The 24,292-nt window shown below is 34.9% G+C and overlaps 1 protein-coding gene across 4 annotated transcripts in view; it reads left to right on the top strand.

The window, feature by feature from the left end:
• RB1CC1 (RB1 inducible coiled-coil 1) overlaps positions 1-23,912 on the top strand; it is an 82,085-nt gene extending 58,173 nt beyond the window's left edge. For 3 of the 4 annotated variants that reach the window (XM_065053534.1, XM_065053535.1, XM_065053537.1), the window contains 10 exons: positions 4,125-6,040; positions 10,445-10,604; positions 12,519-12,627; positions 12,748-12,988; positions 14,836-14,887; positions 16,229-16,276; positions 20,036-20,094; positions 20,827-20,963; positions 22,509-22,579; positions 22,939-23,912. In XM_065053534.1, coding sequence (XP_064909606.1) covers positions 4,125-6,040; positions 10,445-10,604; positions 12,519-12,627; positions 12,748-12,988; positions 14,836-14,887; positions 16,229-16,276; positions 20,036-20,094; positions 20,827-20,963; positions 22,509-22,579; positions 22,939-23,016 — 2,871 coding nt within the window. In that variant the 3' untranslated portion in view covers positions 23,017-23,912. The remainder of the gene's footprint in view (positions 1-4,124; positions 6,041-10,444; positions 10,605-12,518; positions 12,628-12,747; positions 12,989-14,835; positions 14,888-16,228; positions 16,277-20,035; positions 20,095-20,826; positions 20,964-22,508; positions 22,580-22,938) is intronic. The other variant, XM_065053536.1, reaches the window with a different exon arrangement.
• Positions 23,913-24,292: the final 380 nt, after the last annotated feature.

Below are 24,292 nucleotides of genomic sequence, written 5' to 3'. Positions count from 1 at the left end.
TGGGGGAGGATGTGACTGTCAGCACCTTGACACCACCTGAGGTCATGGTATGTGCAACTGCCACAGTTGCTCTTGTCTTCTCCCAAAGAGACACGTTCAACCCCAACCTCCCTTTCCACACAAGTCGCAGCAGAGGCCTGGTGAAGTTGGACTGGGGTAGTTTCCCTGGCTTGTTGGTATGCCGCAGTTTAGCTCTGTCTGGACCAGGAGTATATCCTACTGCACCAGTCGTAGCATTTGTTTTTAAGCTGTAACTCTTAGTATTTTAGCTTTCAAGTTCGTAGAACATTAGTGATGATATGCTTCTCTGATATCTGTTTTCTTTTTTTTTTTAGTATTACATCAAAGTAGTTAAAGACCATTGTTGATTTTTGCTTAACTTGTCACTACTTTGAAATCTGTTTTCATTTTTAAAGATTTCTGCTTATTCTGTGTAACTTAGTGGTCTCACACCAAAGATATTGCTGTGTCCTTGCATTTCTATAATACTAAGTTTAAGGAGATCAGTGATTTGGTTAAAAATGTCCAGGAGAAAGTTAAGCTGCCCATAGGAGTCAGGTAAGATGATTAAGGTGTCTTTTCCAGAGTTAGTAGGTAATTAACATATGCAGTCCTTTGGTATTAAGTTTCTCCTGTAAGAGAAGCTTGCTTTTCAAATGGGATTATTAATTTACCATTTGTTCTAGCTGAGTTTGAAATTCAAACATTATTTATAATCCTTTCAAGAATTGCCCCATTCTCTGCCTATATTTATCATAGTAACAAAACTAGAACATGTAATTCAGCAACACCTGAGAACTTAAAAATTAACTCTGCATCTGTCTCTGCTTTCTATTTTTTTCTCGTTTGCTCTAAACTCCTTTTCCTTTGTCATCACAGGAACTACGGTGTATGGCATATGCACACATTGCTGCCTTTAGATTGTAAATAGACTAGATGGCACACACCAGCTTCTCAGGGAAATAGGCAACAGTAAACAAATTATTCCATATAGTTTCAGCTGCTCAAAATGTGAAGTTTAACTCTTCGTTAGCCAGTAATCTGGTGCTCTAACTCAAGACACAACTCACAGCAGCCACTGCAGAGGCATGGAATTTGTTACAGCCCCAGGTCGTAAGGAAACCAAGCTCAGTAGAATATTGCTCCACATAGTGACAGGTGGTGTGATTTTGATTGTTTTGTTTGGTTTTTTTACTTCTATACTTTATATCCTTAGTTTTTAGCTTCTAGGATGATTCTACTGGTGTGTCAAAAGTAGATACTATGCTTTGCATGTGGCTTCCTGTAGGGCGTTCTAATGTGTGAAGTCCTTGAAATGTTGTTGGGCTTTTTTTGTTGTTTTGTTTTGGTTTTGTTTCTTTGGGTTTTTATTTTGTTTTGGTTTTTTTGCATGTGCTTACTGACATCTGTGATGCTAACTTTATTACTGCTAAAGTTCTGTTTTGTCAATGCTAACTGTTGTCACTTAAAGCATATGGTTTGAGTCCAGGCGTGTATCAGCATATACAGTGTCCTTCAACATTTATTTTTCTAAATTTTGTTAGACAAATAGCAAGCTGAAATTAAACCCAGGCGAAATGCTTAAACCTGAACCAAGAGTACCATTAAACAAAGATTGTTTCCCTTTAAGTTTTTTTGTCTCATGTCCTGTGTTCATTTTTGATAAGGACAGTATTTTGTATATAATGAACATACGTTTTTTTACTGTAGGTTTTCATCATTGGATTTCAAAATCATTACTTGACTTTCATATAGATGCAAAGGCTGATGGGCATGAGGTGTAAATGAAGCTCTGCTAAATAAAACGTCAGAGCTAGAGAAAGATTCTCCCTATATTTCAGGTCAGAGTTCAGTTAGTCACACTGCATCTCCATTAGGTGAACATTTACGTGGTGCATAGAAGAATAGGATCCTTTTTTTGGGTTGCAGCCATTTGTAAAAGATTAAAAAAACATCGACTATTTATACATCAGTAGGCCAATATCTGTCACTTCTGTCTAGTTTTTTTGGAGTTCTCTCGCTTACCATTTATTGAACAGCTCCACTGACTGGCGCCAGTCAAGTTGCTGAGTTCAGTGGAAAGCAAAAGTTCTTCAGTAGAAACTAACGTACTGAAGAACACCAGGCACACAACTTAAATGCACGGAGACAGTGTGGACGGTTTGGAAAAGAGGCACAAGCAGGATCACTGGAGACAGTGTTGGCTTTTTGGAGAAGAGTGCCATTCGGAAAGATCTCCAGCACTTTGAGACTGATCATCTTACAGGAATCTTTTACTACAAATATTCCCATGAGTCTTTAGGCACAGTTTTTTTTCAAGATGATCACATTCCTCAGATGAATAAGATCAGACAAGTCCTTCAAGGATGAAGGATGGAAAAGCGTGGTAATGTTTGAGCTACGGTGTCACAGACAATGCATCTGAGATCTTTCAGAACACTGATCAATGCAAAAAACTCAGCATCTCTTCCAGTTTGTGATCCTGATGATCCTGTTCATGCCTTTTCATCCTACATGTACAGATACTCTTAAGGATTTTAAATATGTGTGTTTCACTGTCATACTTGAGAGTTATTCAGGAATGCATCCTTGGTGGATACTGAGGCTGTACATTGCTATTTGGCTTCTACTGTGGTGTGTTCTGCACTTGCAGAAGCTTAAGGTTAATATTTTTGTTCTAAGAATCTTCAGATGAAATTATTGTTCACATTAGGGCTTTTATATTCTGTGTTGTATTTAAGTTAAGATACTACAGGTTGACCATTTGTTCCTAGTGACAGATGTGAAGATAGTAAAAGAAGAGGACTTCAATACACCTTCACTTACTCTGTCAAAGCTTGCAAACAGTAAATTTATTATGTTAAATGTATTAAATAAATAGCAAAGGTAAGAAAATCTGTAACTGAAGTGTACTTTTGTAGATACATCATAATGTAAATTAAACTAAGGCTTAGTCACATAAAAAAAGCTTGAAAGTTGCAGGTCAGTTTCCACAGTCTCTAAGTCCTTACTGAGGTTGATTATTTTTTTAGAGCACTTCATATGGTGCTTTACTGAATTTCCGATGCATAGAAATAAGCGCATGTAGCTTGGCCTGAATTCACTTAACGTATATAAGGTATATTCCATGACAGTAGTAATAGCGTAGTAATTCATATACTAATGAACAAGAACTGATGATAATGAGATTTAATTATGTTATCACAATTAATTGGAAAATGGATTTGAAGGTAAGTTTTTAGCCTTTAAGAATCAAAAGCACTGGAATTGGTCAGGAATACTTGGGAGCAGTTCTGTGAAGGTGAAGCTTTTTTAGTCTTTGTATTGTTTTTCAAGCTGCTGTTACTCGTTAATGATTATGGATGATTATTCTAACCATTAGCTTTTTAGCTGAATATTGAGGGATCTGGTGCTACAGAATTAGACTTGGTCTAGAATTAGACCAAGGTCTAGAGTCAAAATGGAAAAAATTGAGAGCAGCATAGACACAAAAAAAAATCCATTCAGACTGCGATGTCTTGCATTTTGAAAAGTCAGAATGTTACTTTTAATTAGAATATGGCCTTCATTATACTGTACTACTTCTACACTCTCCCAAGCAGAACAATTCTCGTGCATGTTTTTGGTCTGTTACTAGACAATGGTTTTGTTGTTGTAGAGTTTTTGGTAAACCTTCTTAGTTGGGTATGTTAATAGTGACTGGAGTACACTCATTTTTAATAGCAGAATTTGCAACAATAAAATAAAAATATTTTTGTAACAAAATTATTAGGAAAACTGAAATCACTAAGCTGTTAGAAAACACAGCCTGTTTCTGACTGGTTGCTCCAGTTTTTTGTATCATATAAACTTGAATTTAAGCTCTTTCAAATACAATTATGTGATCTGTGTAGGAATTTTGAATAAACAAACATTTGGTGCTTTTCTGACACATACTTGAAAATATCTCTGAATTTCTGCAATTTTTTATGCAAATGTTAGTCATGTGTATTTTGGACTGTTGTGGATAATAAGGCTGACTTTTTAAGTTCTTACTTTGCCTGGTAATTTTTAATGAATTTAAAATATTAACACTTTTGCCTATCACTTTTTTAAGTGTTTGTTTCATATTTTATAACTCGTAGGCCTCCAATAGTCAAGCATCACCACAATCTGCTACCACACCAAGGATGGAAAGTACAACAGTAACCACAATTGCTACCTCTTCAAGAACTCCTCCATCACTCAGTCTTCAGGGTCCCCTGTGTCCTCCTGTATGTCCCCCAGCTCCGTTAGAAGAATTGTCTCCAGACAGCATTGATGCTCATACATTTGATTTTGAAACTATTGCCCATCCGAACTTGGAGCAAGCTCTTAAGCAAGGATCGTTAGACTTGGATTCACTAGCAGAAAGTCCGGAATCTGACTTTATGTCAGCGGTAAATGAATTCGTAATAGAAGAAAATCCAGTCTCTCCTAATGTAATAAGTGATCCACAAAGTCCAGAAATGATGGTGGAATCTCTTTATTCTTCAGTTATCAATGCAATAGACAGTAGACGTATGCAAGATACAAATACTTGTGTAAAGAACGTCTCAGTAGAAAATGCATCTCTCAGTGTTTGCATGGAGAAATGTAGGGTTATTGCCCAGGACTCAAAGGTACATTTAAGAGGTATAAAGGAAGATCTTTGCCACTTTAGAACACTTGTACAAAGAGAACAGTGTGACTTTTCTAATTCTTTAAAATGCACTTCGTTAGAAATAGTAAATACTATTGAGAAGGTAAAACTTACACTTGAAAAAACACTAAAAGATAAACATCAAAAAGAATTACAGTCTTTGAAAAGTGAATATGAAACTAAAATTAATAAATTATTGGAGGATGGTGAAGAAAATCAAAAGAAGATTAAAAAGTTAAAAAGTGACTTATTAGGCCTTGAGGAAGTTCTTCAGAATAAGAATGATGAATTTGCCATGGTAAAAAATGAGAAAGAAGCTGTAGTTTGCCTTCAGAATGAAAAAGACCAGAAGTTACTTGAATTGGAATGCCAAATGGAGACACAAAATTCTGAAATTAAGGAACTGAGACAGTCACGTGAGATAGTACTTGAAGACTTGAAAAAACTTCATGTTGAAAACAATGAAAAACTACAACTTCTGAGAGCAGAACTTGAGAGTTTAGAGCAAAGCCATTTGAAAGAACTGGAAAACAACCTCCAAGCCAGGCATTTACAAGAATTTGAGAAGGTGCTGGCTGAGCACAAGGACTGTTTAGATAAATTAAAAAAAGAGAACCAGCATAGACTTGAACAAATGCAGGAATCTCATGCAGTAGTTGTGCAAGAAAAACAACAACAAGTAGAAGAGTTACAACTCAAGGTTTCAGATCTGTCTGATTTGAGGTGCAAATTAGAAGTTGAACTTGCCCTGAAAGAGGCAGAAACTGATGAAATGAAGCTTCTTTTGGAAGAAAACAGAAACCAGCTACAAGAGACCTTAAAATCTCAGATTGATAAAGAAACCGAAAGCTTGAAAAAAGAGATAGATAAATTAAACAATAAAATTCAAAATAGCAGTGATGAATACCAAATGGGCTTATCAGAACTACGGCTTCTGATGAGCATTGAGAAGGATCAGTGCATCTCTGAGCTAATAGACAGATATGAAGAAGAAACAAATTTGCTTAGAACTGAACTAAATAAAGTAACACTTCTTCATCAAAAAACTTCTGAGACAGAAAAAAGACTTTCAGAGCAAATAACAGAACTACAAAGTAAATTAGAATTGGAAGCAAACGCCCTAGAAAAGGAAAAAACAGAAAAATTGTCTCTCTGTGAGCAGCAAGAAAAATATGAAGCTATTATCCATAAGCTTAAGGAAGAAAAAGAACTGTTAGTATCTAACCAGGAACAAGACAGGCAGTTGCTCATTCAGAAGCTCAATTGTGAGAAAGAGGACGCAGTACAAACTGCTTATAAAGAGTTTGAATTACAGAGGGAAGCTGCTGAAAAAGGACTTTTGGAAAAAATACAACAACTTGAGATCCAAGTAAATCGGAGGTACTGTAAGAATTAAGTTGCTGTGTTTTCTTAGTATTCTAAAGTAATTAATATGGTGTAATCATGATGGATTATGCAGTAAGTAGAATTTCTGTGTATTTGTAATAGCATTTATCTGGCTTTGTTTCTATGTTCAAGTTTCAAGTTACTTCCATATTAATGGTAGTGATATTCCTGTGTCTGTAGTTAACCTGAAAGATTGTAAAATATCTTATACAATGTTATTTTCAGATAGCAGTGAAGTTATTTTTTCAGTCTTGTAACATTACATTGAAGGAGTGCTTCCACAGTAGCACATTGCTTGACATTCCAGTTTCGATGCTTTTAGTTTCTCCTTTCCCATCCCTTGCTCTGGTAATAGCACTGTGTGAGCATGCAGTGGCTAGCTTTGAGCCCGATAACTTTCTTTTATTGGCTAGCTGTACGCTCTTATCGGTGCTAATGGTGGTATGAAAAAGTGTGTGGGAATATGTATGACCAACTGGCCACTTGGACTTACATTGACTTAGCTGCCACAGTTATGTATTTTGAGATCTTCAGTTTGAGCTTTATTAATGAAACACATGTGGGCAACATCATTATAAAGAACACCCTATCATCGTTGTTTTTCATTGTTAATTTCTGCAGTGCTTTTCCACTTTAAAAAGAAAAATCAATTTTCCCTTGCCATAAATGCCTAGAATTAGTCTTTCTGACTTCTCATATCTTACCTACTTATTCGTTCATAATGCCTGTCAGCAGACTAGATTATGATGTTGTGGAATGGAAATACTAGCATTTTTCTATGTGGCTACTGCTTAGAAACAATATTCTCTTTAGAAATGCTAGAATTTGTCATTTATGTTGTAGTAGTGTTGAAGAAACTCAGCAGATAGATCTCATTTGTACAATATCTAAATTGAGCATTTTTTTTCTAGGTATTATACCAAGTATGTTAATTGGGAAAAAAAGACCAATAAAATGGACAGAATGGGTTTAAAAACTAGAAGAGTACTGCAGAACATGAATACATTTAACTTTCCAGTATCAAAGTAGTGTTAAAAATGTTTAAAAAAGGAAGGAGAGGAGGTTAGGTGGAGTCTAACATGTGCACAATTCACTTACACAGTGCAAGGGAAATCTGAATATCTGCTTCATTTGAATTATTGACTTCAGTCCCATTACCTCCGGATTTTGATATGTGAACATATCCATCATTAAATGATGTTGTATCAGTGTCTGTGTTTTGTATGTCAGCGAATGGAAAAAATACATCAAGATAATATTACATTTTTTTATTTGAGATATAATGAAATTAAGAACTGCTCTTCTTAACTGAACAAAAGATTCTCTTAAAGAAATATGGCAAAATGAGGAGAAAAAAGAAAAACTCTATTATTTTCATTTTATATGTATTAATGTACTGTGAAAGTGTTAAAAACTTGACTCAACAGGAAAAAGATGTAGCTATGTCATGCAACTTTTTAGAAATCCAACATCTACACTTAAATTTAAACAACCGAGCACAGCTGTGTATATTCTTATACAAACTGGATAAAACAGATTGTGATGTATTTCAAAGAAATATTATCTGCTTCAGTCTAAAGAAGCATTAGTAGTTTGTTCTGAGTTCTGCAGAGTAATTTAATATTCAGTGTGACATTAAAATGTATATTGTCTCTTAAGGCTTTAATCTGCTGTTAGCCTTTTTCTCTAGGACTGAAGACGTGCTGTGATGTATGTCTGGGGCAAATACCTTATGTGAATCTGTCTTAATATTTCAAAGTCACTGTCTAGCTGTTTGTTTTTTGAGTTTGTAAAAACTCAAACTGTGTCAGTAATTCAAGTTGACTTGTTATCCTCACTCGATAGAAATGATAGAAACCAACTTTTATTTGGTGTGTGCCTATATATTTGTCAGGTAAATGTCCTTTTCTGCAAGACCAATGCTATGTTAGCCGTCTGGTAGACACAGCTGGGGAGATGAGTTGTTAAATTTGACTTGAGTGTTGCACTGGTATCAGGAATTTTGTTGGAATTTATATGAAAACAAACAAAAATGTTTAGAAGTGAGAAAGAAAAGTTTGTGACCCATGCATTACCAAAATATGAAAAATAATATGTTTTGGTCACAATGTGCCTGAAATTCAAGCCATCACAATTAGGAAAGGTAACAGAACGGCAAGGCACATGTAACTCTCCTACTTAATCTTTCCTTTGTATGTAGTTTGTACTAGCCAAGATTAACTGAAAAATACAAATTCTGTAATTACTTTTGTTGTTAAGCAGTTAGCTAGCTAGCTAGTTAGTTAGCTAAAAGATTTCTAACATTTTAAATAATGTTGAAAATAGCATAGGAATCCTGACTGCTTTGAAAACCAAATTGCAGGTTTGCTGTCTTCCAGCCTTGGTGTTTTCCAGCCACTTCTATCAGACCACCATCAATAGTGAAGCTTCTCTGTAGAGCACATGCTCTGTTTTGCAGAAATACATTGAAATTTAATCCAGCATAAAAATGGTTTCTCAGTGGCACAAAAAAATATTTGCTTGGGTGTCTCATGACTTGCTTTGTTCTCTGCTTATTTTACATCTGGTTTCTGGAATGTCAAAAGTTGTTTTGCTATCCTGAGAACTTCAGTTGGCTTTCAAAGCTCATTTATTTACAAATTCTTATGGGGTTTTTGAGTGCTTAGCTACTGCATGGTAGTTTGTATCTTCAGTATATGCCCATGTGGTAGAACAGTGGTAGTGTTGTGTCCTGTTTCGGATGGGACAGAGTTAATTTTCTCCCTGCTAGCTGGTATAGTGCTTGTTTTGGATTTAGTATGAGAAGAATGTTGATAATACGAGGATTTTTGGTTGTTGCCAAGCAATGTTTATACAAAGTCAAGGACTTTTCAGCAGGAGGTTGGAGATGCAAAAGGGGCTTGGAAGGGGGCACAGCCAGGACAGCTGATCCAAACTGGCCAAAGGGATATTCCATACCATATGGTATCATGGTCTATATATAAACTAGGGAAAAATTTCACCAGGGGATCACTGCTCAGGGATGGGCACCAAACAGCAGGTAGTGAAAAATTGTGCTGTGCATCAGTTATGCTTTGGGGTTTTTTTTTTTTATATTCTATTGTTACTTTTGTTGTTATTTTCTCTTTGTTTGCTGTCCTGTCGAACTGTCTTTATTTCAACCCATGAATTTTGCTCCCCCACCCCAATTCTCCTCTGCATTCCACCAGGTGGTGGAGTGAGTGAGTGGCTGCGTGGTGCTTAGTTGCCAGCTGGGTTTAAACCACAACATTGCTAAATACATCCTTTGTCATCTTTGAGCAGTACAGTGTTTACTTGCCAGTAAGGAACCCAGATCTCTGAAGAAATATGCTTTTGGTATCTTGAAAACACTAAAAATATAGATATTGTCACTATTGCCATAGTTGCTGAGACCTTTGCAGATTAAATGTGTAAACCTGATAGTCTGATAGAGTGATGAGGTTTATAAACTGGCACTGTGCTAGCACCCTTTGTGGAATAACAGTATCCTTTACTTGGCTGTCATTTGCAAACAGCCAGTAGTCCAGGCAGCCTGTCTGAGAGGCAGGTGATACTTGCTTTGGTTTAGTGCAGCTGACAGCTCTGGGTTTAGATAACCTGGAATAATAAGGGTGAATTTTTGTTACTTGTAAAGTAAGGTGCAGGCATACCTCTTCTTCACATTTCTCAGACAAACTTATCCTGTGCTTTCTTAACTTGATAGGGAGAATTGATGCTGGAAGCAGAGGTAGATATGTGCTGGAACATATGGTGAAGCAAAGACTCTGTAGAAGTAGCTGGAACTGGTCAGTTCATGGATGCCCAATCTCCCATTCAGTATGCAGTGATCAGAATTTTAGGTTCCCTACCTCCTCTGCAATTCAGTTTTCTTTCATATTCTCCATGCTGAATCTTTCTGGTGTCTCTGAAGTTCTGTTGCTCTTAATCTTAACAGAGAAGCTTTGCAGTATGGAGCAAGAAGAGTTCTTGGAGCGTTTTTAGCACTATGAGTTGTGCTTTTGGATGTTACTATATTAGGACACAATGTTTTGCTTTCACTGCATCCTACTTAATATCAGGAGATCTTACCTCCATGCTGCTCTTATGAGATAAAACCATTGACACGTGTATGGAGATGAAGAGTTAGGTTTGAGAACAATTAAGTACATGAAGTACAATTCTGTTGTACAGGAATAATAGAAATTAAAATAATACAGTTTTTTTTAAAAAATATTTCTCCACAAAGTTGTTGATGCTTTTCTTTCTATTGTGATCATTGCTATTTCTCCAAATTCTGCAATATTTCTGAAAAGAAAGTCTCATGACTTTTTGCTTATTTCATGTATTTTGAGGCTCTGTGTATGCTGCAAATTTAAAGCCTAAACATTTTCTTTTAAGTCCTCCCACTGAATCATCTGCTGAATCAAGCTTGGTTGCTGAACTTCAAGAGAAGCTTCAGGAAGAAAAAATGAAGTTCTTGGAGCAACTGGAAGAACAAGAGAAAAGAAAGAATGAAGAAATGCAGAACATCAGAACATCGCTCACTGCAGAACAACAGGTAAAGCTGATTCTTTTCTATTAAAATTACTTTTGTTCCCATGATGACAATTGTGTGTTCTTTTGCTGTTTTGAAGTTAAGGATTTTTTTTTTCTGTATAACATTTATACTCTAAATTTGCAATGTTACGTGGAACGAGAATATGATGTGTTAATGAAATCTGATACTTAAGAACAAAAAAATTAAAAAATCTCACCTTTAGTATGTGTGAATGGACGATCCACATTGCTTTTTTTAAACTTTTTTATCTTTTGCTTATGTTGTTAAGCTAATGCTGTAAATTTTTATCAGTTAATCTACTGAACTCCAAAAAGGTAACAGTTAAGTATCATTTAAGTTAACCACACAAAATCTGTGAACAACACAGATTAGTTGTTTGGAGTGCTGGTTGGTTTGGAATGCTACTTAATGGCTTTTTGAACTTTATTAGCCTGGGCAGGTGCTGCTTGAGGTTCAAAGCAAATGATGTATTTTACTGAATAAATTTAGCAACACTAGGTATTCCACACCTTGATACAAAATCATGTTGCACCGGATTAATAATTATATATGTATCCACACATTTTTTCCTTTCAAAGCAATCTTGAGTCTCTCAGATTTTTGTAAATGAGTTTTCAGTTCTTAAATTAAATCTCTTAGTAGCAGCTATTATCTACAGCTTTGCATTTAAACACTAAGAAAGGATTTTCTGATTTAAGCACCTCTACTTACTTTAGCTGTAGAAGGATCAAATAAGGACAAAGAGACAGTGTAATGAATGAACACTATGAATCACTTGAGGGAGACAGCAGAAAGTTGCAGACAGTTATAAAGAAAGGAATCTTTTTAAATTTTTGGACTGCAGACATTAATATGAAGTGAGCCTTACGTAGTATATCTAATTGGAATATTTTATACATAACATTGGTAATGTAAGATTTCTTTTTCCATCAAAATCTACTTTACAGGTCATTTTCCTCACTATCTAATAATGTTCTTCATTCATACAGCAGAGTGTGGAAGGGAAGGTTCTGAGCTGCTAACAGCAAATCCCAGTGAAAGATGGAACCCTCTGTTTAAAAAAAAACGTTCAATGGTTATTAAACGTCACCCTTGATGTCAATCTATGTGGGATGCGTAGCCCACTAAATAGCTTGCATTTTAAGACTGAGAGTTGATAGGTGCAGATCATGACTAATCTTAAAATTTGAAAAAAAAAAAAAAAAAAGAGAAATTATAATTTAAAATATCCTTTTAATAGATGGTGATTGGTGGTTTTTGTCTGTCTCTTTGGTACAACTGTAAGAGTGGAAGGGCTGAGGGCGTAAAGGTTAGTAGAAGGATTCAAGAAGATGGGTCAAACTGATACAGAAGAATTATGTTAGCTTCTTATTCCTGTGTGACTTCAGCATTGATTGTTCACTGAGGTATTAATGCATAACTTGAAATCTTTTTTTAATGCAATTCTGGTGTATTAGTAATGATATTTTATGTTACATGTAACATATCATGATACAGTGCATATTAAGTAACTATTTTAATCCAAAAAGTAACTGGTTTTAGTATAAAACATGCAATTGTGGTGCATTAACTGGTATATAAAGCATTGTGTTTTAAAAAATAAAACAACTTACTAATTATTTTTTATTTAATGATGATTTCTTTGTAATTGTACTACATGTTTATATTGGGCTTGAGAGAATAGGAGGAATAAAAATGTAAAAAACCAAATTGTTACAGAGAAGCCTTAAAATAAAATGTCCAGGTGAGTTATCTTGTCACGGAAGTAATATGTAAACAAGTTTGTTTCCTTGTTTAATTATAACTTAAGTAAGACAAATGTGTATCTTTTGTACTTTTTGTTCTTGTGGCAAATATTATATTACATTTATACAGTACATTTCTTATTTCAGTAATACTTTTTTCTGTTTTCAGACCAACTTTAACACCGTTTTGGCAAGAGAAAAAATGAAAAAAGAAAACATAATTAATGATCTTAGTGACAAGTTAAAAATGCTAACACAACAACAAGAAAAGGATAAGGGTAAGCAAAGCTCTGAAAATGTATTCAGTTTTTCTATTAGGACAATTCTATTTGCTGCAGATTGGTTATGATCCTTAGTGCTGTTGTTATTAAAAGAATTTTTATTTACTTGTGTCATAGATTTGATTGAAACACTCTCTGAAGATCGAGCTCGCTTACTCGAAGAGAAGAAAAAGCTTGAAGAGGAAGTTAATAAACTGAGAAGTAGTAATTTTTCTCCATCAACCTACTCAGCGGCAGCTTCAGAAGCTTGTGGAGCCTGCGCAGCTGATCTTCCCACTGACACTGACAGACTGGTGTCTGACATTGCAGCTGAAGGGAGGATGGACTCCACAATGGAAACCAGTATGATGGCTGTGCAGTAAGTATGGGGCATTGTGATAGAAATACAGAAGTATGCAACTTAAAGGTGAAACTGGGCCTTCCCAATTACGAGATGAAAAAAGAAGACCCAAGTATGTGGAATGTTAGTCAAATGGGAGAAGAGCAACTTTAACAGTGGCCTAGAATGAGCTGGGTGGCTGCATGTTATTGGCCTGTCTTCTGAAGAGTGACTGGGTCTCATTTAAAAAAACAAACAAACAAACATCTTTGATTTTTCATGTACATGTCCGCTGTAAGACAGAATAATGACATTCCTTGCTAAAGAGGAAGGGGCGATAGGATGCCTGGTAGACATTAGGCTGAATCCTCAGGGTTCAAAATGAGTAATGGGACTGAGGCTGATTAAGTGGCCTCGATAGGTCGCTGGTTTGTATCATTGGAGAGAAAGACAGGTATTCGGCATCCCTTTGTTTATATGATCTTTGAATCATCAGTACTGTCAGCTGTGAGGTACTGCTGACTTAATAGAAGGCGTGATGGGATTGGGGACGAACTGCGATGATTTAAACTCTTACTTGAGGAAAATAACCAGGGCAAGCAACTTACATACTTCAAAATAAACTTCTCACTTAAGATTAGTTTGTTTGTATTTACATCTGGTTGATAATCTGGATTTACAACAGATTCAAATAATAGGTTGATATCACAGGCACTTAGTTGTTTAGCACCCTTTTTTATGGAGGTTAATTAGGCAAGGGCTAATTTGCAGGTAGTTTTCTGAAGCTGTGCTTGAAATACTCAGGTGATTATAGAGATCAGAGGAAACTGAGAGTCTTTTTGCAGTTATCAGCTTTACTATATTCTCTGTTTTGGGTGCCCTACAATAGCAGTGCCCTTTGTTATTGGCGTATAATGCCTTGCCTAGTAAGTTAAGAGTCTACATGTGAAGCCAGTAGACTGTGATCTGGTCTTAGTACATGACTCCGAAGTCTTCTGAACTTAAACAATTCTGACTGGTACGACGTTGTCCTGTTGGTTGTTGTCAGGAATCCAGCCTATTGCAGATGTATTTTCTTTTATTTACTTTGCTGTTATCATGCTTAGAGCATTATGAGAATCCGTTCAGAACCGATTACTGGCAGAGAAAGAGCTAAACAGCCTTTTAACTGAAATGAAGTAATGATTAGCATGGCTTAACTATAATCTATTAGTTCTACTTGGCATTTTGCTTGGATTTATAGCATGTTTTGTTAGACTAGATGAATGGACTATAATGTCCAAAAACTTGTCCATTTTCTTTTTCCAGCCAAATCAGCCTGAACTACAAAAGATATTGTTTCTTCTCTGTTAATCTGCCTTTCAAAATATATTTTAATTGTATGTACTCAGTTTATCTCACAGATAAATGGTCACAATTAGGAAATTTACATTAGTTTCTCTCTACCAGAGAGTGCCAGGGCATTTAAACTACAAAGAATAGGAAAATATGATGTAGCAGAGCTGAATCACAATGTCAAGGGTTAACTGCAAAGCATTTTGAGCTGTATCTTTCATCCTGATGCTTTGAAAATCATGCAAAATATGCAGGAAGGGCCCCATGTAACCTCATAAACTAATCAGTGACTGAGAATTCGTTGGCTTGTTGCAGCAAAGAAGCTCCTTGAGTGTAAAGGAAAAAAAAAAAAAAAAAAGGAAAAAATCCCCAAAAACCTGCCAGAAATGTTGATGCTGATTCTAAAGGTATCTTTCTGTGCTATTCCCTCTGAGCTAGTAAATACACGGCACTCATCAGTGAGTGAAGATTATGGGGTGGAAAATACAATTTTTGACCATGGAAAAAAGAAATTCATTTTTACCCTATCCGTTTTCTTCTTTCTCTTTTAGTGAAAATGTCCATATGTCTGAAGAGAAACAGAGGATAATGTTGTTAGAAAGAGTGAGTAGATTGTTTGTGATGTTAAGAATTACAACTAAGTACTTATATATATTTGTGAAGTTGTGCTGTGGTCAGTTATATATTCTGATGCAATACAGTATCTGCAAGGCATATGATTATCATTTCAGGATATGTTTTTTCATTGTACTCATTTCAGATCAGTATAATTTGTTAAAGTAATTAAAAAATAAGTATTAGTACATTATACTTGACCTAGCTTAAAGTTTGCTTATTCTGTTTATGTGGGCTTCAGTATGAATGAGTCAGGTGTAATGTTTCTTAGGAGTGACAGGTCACTGATCTGGGGGATTTCTATAGCAAAAAAAATTTTGATTTTTTTTTGGAATTAAGGTGTCCAAAGCAGCTGGACAGGAATTAAAATTGATTTACCTGCTTCTCTTGGAAATAGGTAATTTCTCCTCTTAAGCTGCTGCTACTTAAATAATTTTAATTCTGCCTGGGGTGCATTATCATCTTGACAGTATTGCTTCTATAAAGAATGAAATAGCACTTGTTATGAATGTGCTTGAACTTCCAGTTTTCTGAAGTAACTGTCATCTGCCTACAGGCTCGAATTGCAAGTTTATCACTCACCCCCCCTGATTCTCGCAGATATATACTTCAAATTTTCACTTCTGTTACAATCGAGCATAGCTTTCATTGTACACTGACTAATTGAACCTTTTTGATAAAATAAAAGTTGTTTTTATTGGTAAAAGGCCAGGTTAACCCTTAACAGTTAGACTGGAATATTTCAGATTCTAGTGATTTTTAACTATCCGGTTGTGTCTAACTTCATTCCAGTTGCATTTTTCTTGTCTTTTCAAAGTTGACTTAAAAAAAACCAAAGTGTCTTTACCTTTCAACTTTCTAAGATCTCTTAGACAAATATCTGTGATCAGTTAGAGACCAGGAATGTTTTCTGTTAATGGATTGTGGCACTATATGATGCAAGTGTCTGGATGTTTCTGACTAGCAGCGCTTGCTTACATCTGCTTACAAAGGATTTGTCACAAGTGGAAGGTATAAAATAGTAACATATTACATCTCTTGCTGTACTGTCAGTGAAATGTTTTTCTAACTTAAGGACGAGTATGGAGATAAGCACAGCTTATCACAGTGGGTTTTGTAGCACTGTGGTAATTGCCACACTTTTACATGTGTTTGGAAAGATGTTTTCATATTGTTTTAAAACTGAAGGCTGTAGTAAATGGGCAAATTCTACAGTAAATGGGTAAATGTGTATATTCTATAAGTAGTTTGGCTGTGGTCATATCAAAACTTTTTGAAAATGTTTATACTGTGTGAAGTATTAACTAATCAAGTAAGTTTTTCTTTCAGACTTTGCAGTTGAAAGAAGAGGAAAATAAGAGATTAAATCAACGATTGGTAAGTATTTGTGTAATGCGTGCTTTAAGTCTCATGAAAAATAAGAAAAGCTTACAAATGTTTATTAAAATCTAAAAAATGTGATTTTTATTAACTTATTAAGCGTTAAGGCAAGTGATAAGTAACCTGATAACTTCAGGGGTAACTCAACTTAGCAGTCTTCTAATGGAAGAGATTCACAGAAAGAGACTTCTTCCCAAAGAACAGAGACCATCCAGGCTTGGGGTGCAGGCACTTAATTCCAGTGGCACCATGGCTCCGTTTTTCAACAATGGTAGTTTGAAGGCTGGTTTACAAGAATGTAAATATTCCTGCACATTATATGTAACTAGGTGTGTTAGCAATAACCTAGAGATTGTTTTTGGAAAGCTGCACCCATCGTATTTGAAAGCTGTGAGACTTTGTCGAGGGTTTAGATTGCGGGGTCACAATAAAACCCTGGCAGATGTATTGTTAACCTCCTCTCCCCTCCGCTTCCCCTTTTTGCCCCTCTCTCTCCCCCCTTCCTACTAAGGACAGGCGATCGGGAGGGAAAGAAGGACAGAGAGAAGAGAAGAGAGTTGGAAAAAATTAACAATGTTTTACTAATGCTACTAATAAGAATAGAGAAAATAATACAAAATATACAAAACCAATCTTGAAAGTCTCAGCAACTGCAGAGCCGGCAACCAAAGTCCTGGATTGGACTCTGCAGCCAACCGGAGCTGGATTCAGTCTCTCACTAGGCCTCAGTTCGCAGGGAAGACTATCAAGGTCCTCTCCTAATGTCGGCCATAAGCAGAAGGAAGAAGGGAAAGGGAAAAAGGGAAAAGGAAAGGGACGAGATCCTCGTGATCTCCCACTTTTATATGAAGTATTCACGTGAATGGAATGTTATACACAGTTGGTCAGTTTCTTGGTCACTGGTTTCTCGTTGCCCCTCTCGCGAGATGTCCATCCATGCTTATCAGTAAGTTTGCATTCCATTGCTAGGTTTACAAAAACATGTGTCTGGTTCTCCAGGAAAATGCGGTTAATATGAAGGCTTTAGCTGACAGGCAAATTCACTAAAAGAGAAACTTGTTTTTAACAAAACCAGGACAGACTTTTAGCAAAACAACCAACCATTGTCTTAAACCCTCAAATAACAGTCAACTCTTATGGAAGGAAAAATAATATAGTGACAGAGTTCCCTTGATTCCTGCACTGTGGATCCTTATTTACTTATTTATTTATTTATTATTCCACAGTTTATCCTTGCTAGCAGGTCAACCTTTAGTCTTAAAAAAAATTGCTGTGTATCCAAAACAGACACATCCTTTGGTAGTTTGTTGGTTGGACTGGCCATAGTTTTCACTTTCTTCACGTGACAGGTGATGTCTAGGAGTTTGGTAGGAACACATATCTGTGTACTTACAAGTTATATTTCATAATAAAAGTATTTAAAAAGCTTCTCCCATTTTTCTGTCTGGGATAGGATTGAGATTTACTATATAGTTTATTTAGGTATGAAATTGCAATGCTTTTTCAAACACTTTCCCTTCCACATTAAAACTTGTACAAAATAACCCTGCTAGTGCAGGGCCTAAGAAAAGACTGTACAACATCTAAAAGCATAATTTATAAAAGGAATTTTTTATTCAGAGTGTAAATGGAGTGCACAAAAGGTATTTCAGTGTAGTTTTTACAAAAAAACCCTCAAAACACACTGGACAGTCTTCTAAACCTCTCTAGACTTCGTGAATTAAACTCTTGATCTCTTGTCTTCTCAGAGTAAAATGAAAGTGAACATTTTTGTGGTTGTGATTAATACCAAACCATGTAGGAGAACTTAGTAACTCATTGGTGTCTAAAGCAATTCGAAGTTGGTTTCTAAATGGGCATAGGGACATAATATCTTTTCAATCTCTTCCTTATAAATTGGTCATTTCATAGATAAAATAAACTATTTGTATTTATTATCTCTTCATCCTCCTTTCTCCCCTCCTGCTTCCAAATATGCTTCTAAAACAGAAGTATACATCCACACTTAAATACCAATATTCATTTATATCCAGGTACTTCAGATAAGGAACCCAGAAGGGGTTACGCACAATAAAAGAAAAAATTCTTAGGTCACTGACTTCTGCGACGAAACTTGTGGGTTGCCTCCGCAAGCAATAAAATATAAAAAGGGCTTCCTTTTACTATGAGGAATGTTGTAGGATTTTTGTTGTTTTAGATAAGTTATTGGGAAATGTAACCTTTTCTTCTATTTGAAGTCTATTAGAACTCTAGTAATAAAATATAGTATACTGAGTTTTCGTGTAAATATTCATAATATTATAATTTTTTCCATTTTTCTTAGAAGCTATAAATTAAATACACAGAAATCAGGCTAGTTTGCATTTTAATTTAACATTTATTTCAGTTTTAAAAAACAGAAAAACTTTGGTCTTCACATCTAAAGGGAACTCTCAGGCACTTGTGTATAATTTCCCTACATCGTTCAGGAATTTGACAATTTTCTTGTTAGCTGCAACTTTTTCAAGCAAGAAAACAGTGTGAATAAGTAAAAGAAATCTAGTCTCTAATTACAAAAAATAATAATAAATCTAAAATTGAGCTTCATAAAGAAAACTGCTGAAAATGTCATCAGAAGTTGAGAAGTTTTTTTTGTTGTACTGTATTCAATTTGAACTCATTCTTTGATGAAGGAAACCAGCTGTGAATAGTCTTCAAGCTCATGTTAAGATGGGCTGGTGCTGTTTCCGGGGAAGTGGGTGAGAAGGCTGAAAATAGGAAATATGCTGTAGGTAACAAGAACAGCTGAAGAATCATGTGCTGAACTTCAGATATGAGTAATCTAGATTTGAGTGGCATGTATAAATAGTCCAGGAAGTAGGAACCTATGGAAAAACTGCAAGACCTTTATTCAGAGTTTCTACAGGGCAATTATGCATTCTCTAAGGAAGTCACCAAAGGGTAACAAAAAGTATATATTTACATTAGCTTTTCTGTTTGCCTGTATGCATGCTATGTATCCCTTTGTACATATAAAGTAGCATTACCCATTTTCATTTCTTACTCTCGCAGTTACTGTAGAAAGTGTATGTACACTTCTGTTCATTTTTCGATCTACTTTATTCTGTTGGTTCATGTACCAGCATTAGTTAATTTAAACAAATTCAAAGGCAGATATAGTGCATATAGGAGATAAGAATTATGTCCACATTCTTATGTAATTGAGCCTTTGTTTGCTCTTAGTAAATCTGACTCCAGTTTTATTCTAGGGAGTGCTGCTCCATCTACTACAAAAAACTTCAGATTATGTGACTGTCCTTAGTAAAACTGAGAGACCAAATCAAGTTCAACATCCAGAGTTTAATGGCAATAAACATGTTTTACCCACAGCCCTTTTCAGAAAGCCAGTGGCTTCTTTGTTGGAGTGTGCAGCTGTGGTTTAGGTCCTCTGTCTGCTTAGAACAAATCTTCACTGGCACTGATCTGGAAATCACTTCTCAATTTTAAATAATAAAAAGTCAGTTGTGTAAGAAATTTCACAGTCAAAGGTGTCTATTAACAAAAAAACAACAAAACAAAACCACAACCAGCTAACCAAACCTGCTACACAACAGGATGACAAAAAGGTATAATGTTTTCTGGAATTAATATAAGATCTGCAAGAATTTACACTGTTTGAAATCAGTAATGAGTAATTTATCTTAACCATATTGCTACCTGCAATGTACATTTCATCATAACTTGCCAGTACTGTATAGCTTTCCTCTTTTTTTATAGATGTCCCAGAGCATGTCATCAGTGTCCTCAAGACATTCTGAAAAAATAGCAATTAGAGAGTAAGTACGTGTTAATTTTCATATAAACAGATGGATATGCCTTCAGTAATAAGTATGTAGTTAAGGAATGTCACAGTTCTTCTGTTCTTCCTCTGTGCTAAAAAGATACATAGGTCATCTCTATAGTTTAGCTGTCAGTTATTGACAGCCCAGTTGGGCATAAAGCAAATATTACTAATCCTTTTTTTAAAAGAAAAGCAATGCCTCTCTGGCTTCTGTATGTCAATGGCTTTTTGAATTCTGTGCCTTTCTTTACACAATTCATAAGGATAGTACCTCGTGGGACTTAAATATTTTGCTGTATTTTTCCATGTTCAATTTTACTTCAGTTTAAAACATTAAGAGTAGTTGTAAACATTGCTACAGTGATCATTTCCATAGATATTGGTGAATAAAAATAATATAAAATTGAAACCTTAGTATTTTGTTAGGTATTTCTGTTTATATTTTGAAGCAAAACCGTTGTTTCAAAAACAGTAGTTTCAGCTGATGTATGTAGAAAAACGTTTCAAAACCACACTTTTTTTTAAAAGTAGAAGTTTTTTGTTGACTTTAGAAAATGTAAAACGTATGTGAGTTGGCATAAGAAGTACAAACATCTGTGCTGCTGTTCAGTTAAATCTCAGCCCTTGCAGTACTCGGAAAAAAAAATGTATAATTCATGTAGTTTTAAGCTTCTTTGCTTTTTTTTTTTAGTTAAATTCCTTGTGTTTTGTTTTTTTTTTTCTCCAGTTTTCAGGTTGGAGATTTGGTTCTCATAATCTTGGATGAAAGGCATGACAACTATGTATTGTTTACTGTTAGTCCAACCTTATATTTCTTACACTCAGAATCTCTTGCTGCACTGGATCTCAAACCAGGTGAGTGTGGTAAGTGTCAGATTACTTCCAATTATTTTCTCCTTCTACAAATAGCACTCTTAACTTTCTAACATTTAGTAAGCGGTTTTATAAATACATATGTGATAAATATGAAGAGTATGTAATATAGCTAGCTGTCAGCTTTGTAGCTTTTGCTATTTCTTTTGACACTAACTATTTTCCAAGGCATGATATTTTACATCAGAAATGTATATGGATGTTAATAGCTTGGAAAAATAAGGGAAAATAACTGGGTCTTCAAAGTAAGCTGTAAAAAAAAAAAAGGAAAAAAGAGAGAGATGCCAATTTTGTACACACCCAGTGTATGTTAACCTGTCTATGGAGAAAGTATGTACATATCTGGTTAATAATTCTGTATCAATCCACCTGCAGTATTAAGTGTAAGGGATTTAGGCTATCATAGGTTGTCTTTGCCTACATTAAGAGCACGTTTAATGCTTTGACAACACTGAAGTTGGTTGAGGACTTCGTGGTTTCTCTATTGTATTTTATCTTCAGGGTATGAAAGCTTTCAATCTGCAAAGGCAAGGAAAAATAACCCTGCATCTTTCTCACCATTTTTGTTAGATCAATGAAGTCTTTCAGACAAGCAAATTCAAAAACACTGAAGTTTATTTGTAATTTAGATATTAGTTGTAGAGTGTTCAGGCCAGATATGAATACTTGGCACTGATTTGTAGAGAGTGTGCAGTAAAGCAGAATCTGCTCCATTATTGATAGCCAGATTAATCTTGAATGATTGAAATTTTAAGCTCTGGTTCTCAAGTGACTCATATTCTAGTCACTAGATACAGGTTGTCTTAAATAGTCATGTTTAGAAAAGGATTGATTTTAGTATTATGCAGCTCATATGTGAGCTGTTCCATCTTCTTTGATGTTTTCTTCATGCTGTGATTAGTGATAGTACAGTGCAAAGAAAATAAAATGGATATAATTTCTTGGAATACAAAACAAATAGATGTCTCCTTGCTGTTACAGAAATGGACACAAACTGAAAGTGTATTTATGCCCACTGTTGCTCTTTTCACCTGTCAGTTTATTATTGAGGTTTTTCACTTTTCTCCTTTCCGAGCAGTATTGGCTGCTCTCAAAGACTGAACCAAAACTAGCAGACTTGCAGGGCTTTGTAATTATTATTTGTGAGTAACTAATTTCCATCACTAATACAGAAATATAATTGAACGTTTCAGTAAGGTCAATAATGGCCCTTCTATCCTTTGAAATACTTCAAGAAATTCTCACTTTAAATCAGTCCAAAAGGTCGAGCTGGGTTAATTAGAATAGATTTGAATCATTAAGTAAATGCAGTTTGGGTTTGCTTTTGTCTTCTCGAATGTTAACTTTGAAAACAAAATTTAAACTGAAACATCAAAGTTTTTGCTTAAAAATGCCAGTGACCTATCTCAACATCAGAACTTACTTAATTTGTATTAATTTATTAAAAAAAGTTTTTTTGAAGAATTTCTGCTTTCAGTGAAATCCTTTTAGCAAATAATCTTTAACCATATTGAATGTAATATGTTGTCTCTTTAGCTTCAGGTGCATCTAGGAGACCTTGGGTGCTAGGAAAAGTAATGGAAAAGGAATATTGCCAGGCAAAAAAGGTAAGGAAATTGGAATGGAAAATCAGCTGATAAAATTAATTGAGAAGAAAATCACATCTAATGTTTGTAACAGTTTTCAAAAGTAGTCTCTACATAGTAAGAGAAATGAAAATTGTCTTAGATTCTTCAATTCCTGCTCTGTTTCTTTAGTCACTGAACAGCAAGAGAAGAGGAACTAGAAAAAAGAATTAAGTGAAGCAGTGCCTTGGGTAGTTGTGTCCATACTGCCCTGAACCTTGCCAAACTCCAAAGGGTCTCATGAATACTGAGGGGTGTAGATTAGTATCTGCTTAAGAACATAAAAATCACAGGAATAATCCCACATTTCTAATGTAATTTGATTTTTTTTTCTTTTGTAGGCACAAAACAGATTTAAAGTTCCCTTGGGTACAAAATTCTACAGAGTGAAAGCAGTACCTTGGAACAAGAAAGTATAACAATAAAATTTTAGTTTGTTCTGTCTCCATTCTTTTTTGACTTGTCCTTCAGTGCTCGTTCATCGCTCCAAATACCAGGCCATCTTTTTATACTGAGGTCATGTGACAAGATGTGTCATTGATGTACTGCTTTTACTTTTTAACAGGTCACATTTTAGAAACAAGAAGTTCATCAAAAACTCTGGCCCTAATTGTACCAATTTTTTACCCAGATAACTTTAGGAGTGTGGACCAAATGAGTTCATTTTCGCAAAGGGCAACCACATGAAACATGGTTTGTTAGCCATGTTAATTGCCTGTTGAATATACATTAGCTTGTATTTAGATGTTAAATGTTAGTTACCATTATTACCAGCATACGTCCTTTTGTGAAATCATTATCAAAGTACTTGCACTCTTTAACAGATTCTTTATATGTGTAAAATTCATCAACTATTTAAAGAGGAGTGTTCATTGCATGCAGATAATCATATAATTTTTCTTCAACATGAGTTTGCCTCAGTAGATGAATAAAAATAACTACTGCAACTGGTTTCATTACATGAAAATGCTCTTTAACGTTAAAGAAAAAACTTGTAATTTGATGGACTGATTGTGAAAATCAGTCACAGTTAGATCTGCAATCTTCAAAAGCACTTTCGATGGATTGATCACACAGATTCTGAAGGGAAGACACCTGTGCCGTTTGTTCAGCGTGAAGCACTTGTTCTTCCCAGCAAAACAGAAATCTTGTATTAATCTATTTAGAAAAATCATATTGATGAAATTGTATTTCATGGTTGAGTTTCAGGAAAAAACTCATTGTACATTAACCATACAAGAGTCATTTAAGTAACAAATTATTGTAATTGTAAAAGACATGTAGAATTTTAAAACAATAAAGATTTGAAACTGTATGTGTTCGAAGTATTTGTGTGCCTTTAAATACTATCTATAATATTTATTTTATGTTAGTCTGTTGCAACTTCTCTCTGATTTCTCTGCAGTTTCATTACATAGAAATACCTAAGTTTTTTACAAGAGGCATTAATATTCAACAGCATTCAGGAATTACAAGAATTACCTTGTAACGATAAAGAAGAATTTTAGTAGACAGATAATAATTTTGTCAGCAAGTTAAACTGATAAGTGACATTTTTCAAAATAGTTTTACTGTCTGCATCTTAAAAATGTAGTCTAATTTACTTTATTTTTTTAATAACAGTATGAAAAGATGTACTATAAATGTGTAGCCAACGGAAAGTGGAACTCAGGATTCAACTAGGAGCTTATGTCT

The sequence above is a fragment of the Columba livia genome, chromosome 2, assembly GCF_036013475.1.
Source record: "Columba livia isolate bColLiv1 breed racing homer chromosome 2, bColLiv1.pat.W.v2, whole genome shotgun sequence".
In the NCBI taxonomy this organism is placed as follows: Eukaryota; Metazoa; Chordata; class Aves; order Columbiformes; family Columbidae; genus Columba; species Columba livia.
The sequence above is the reverse complement of the archived record's forward strand: the minus strand, read 5'-3'. Positions and strand labels throughout refer to the sequence as shown.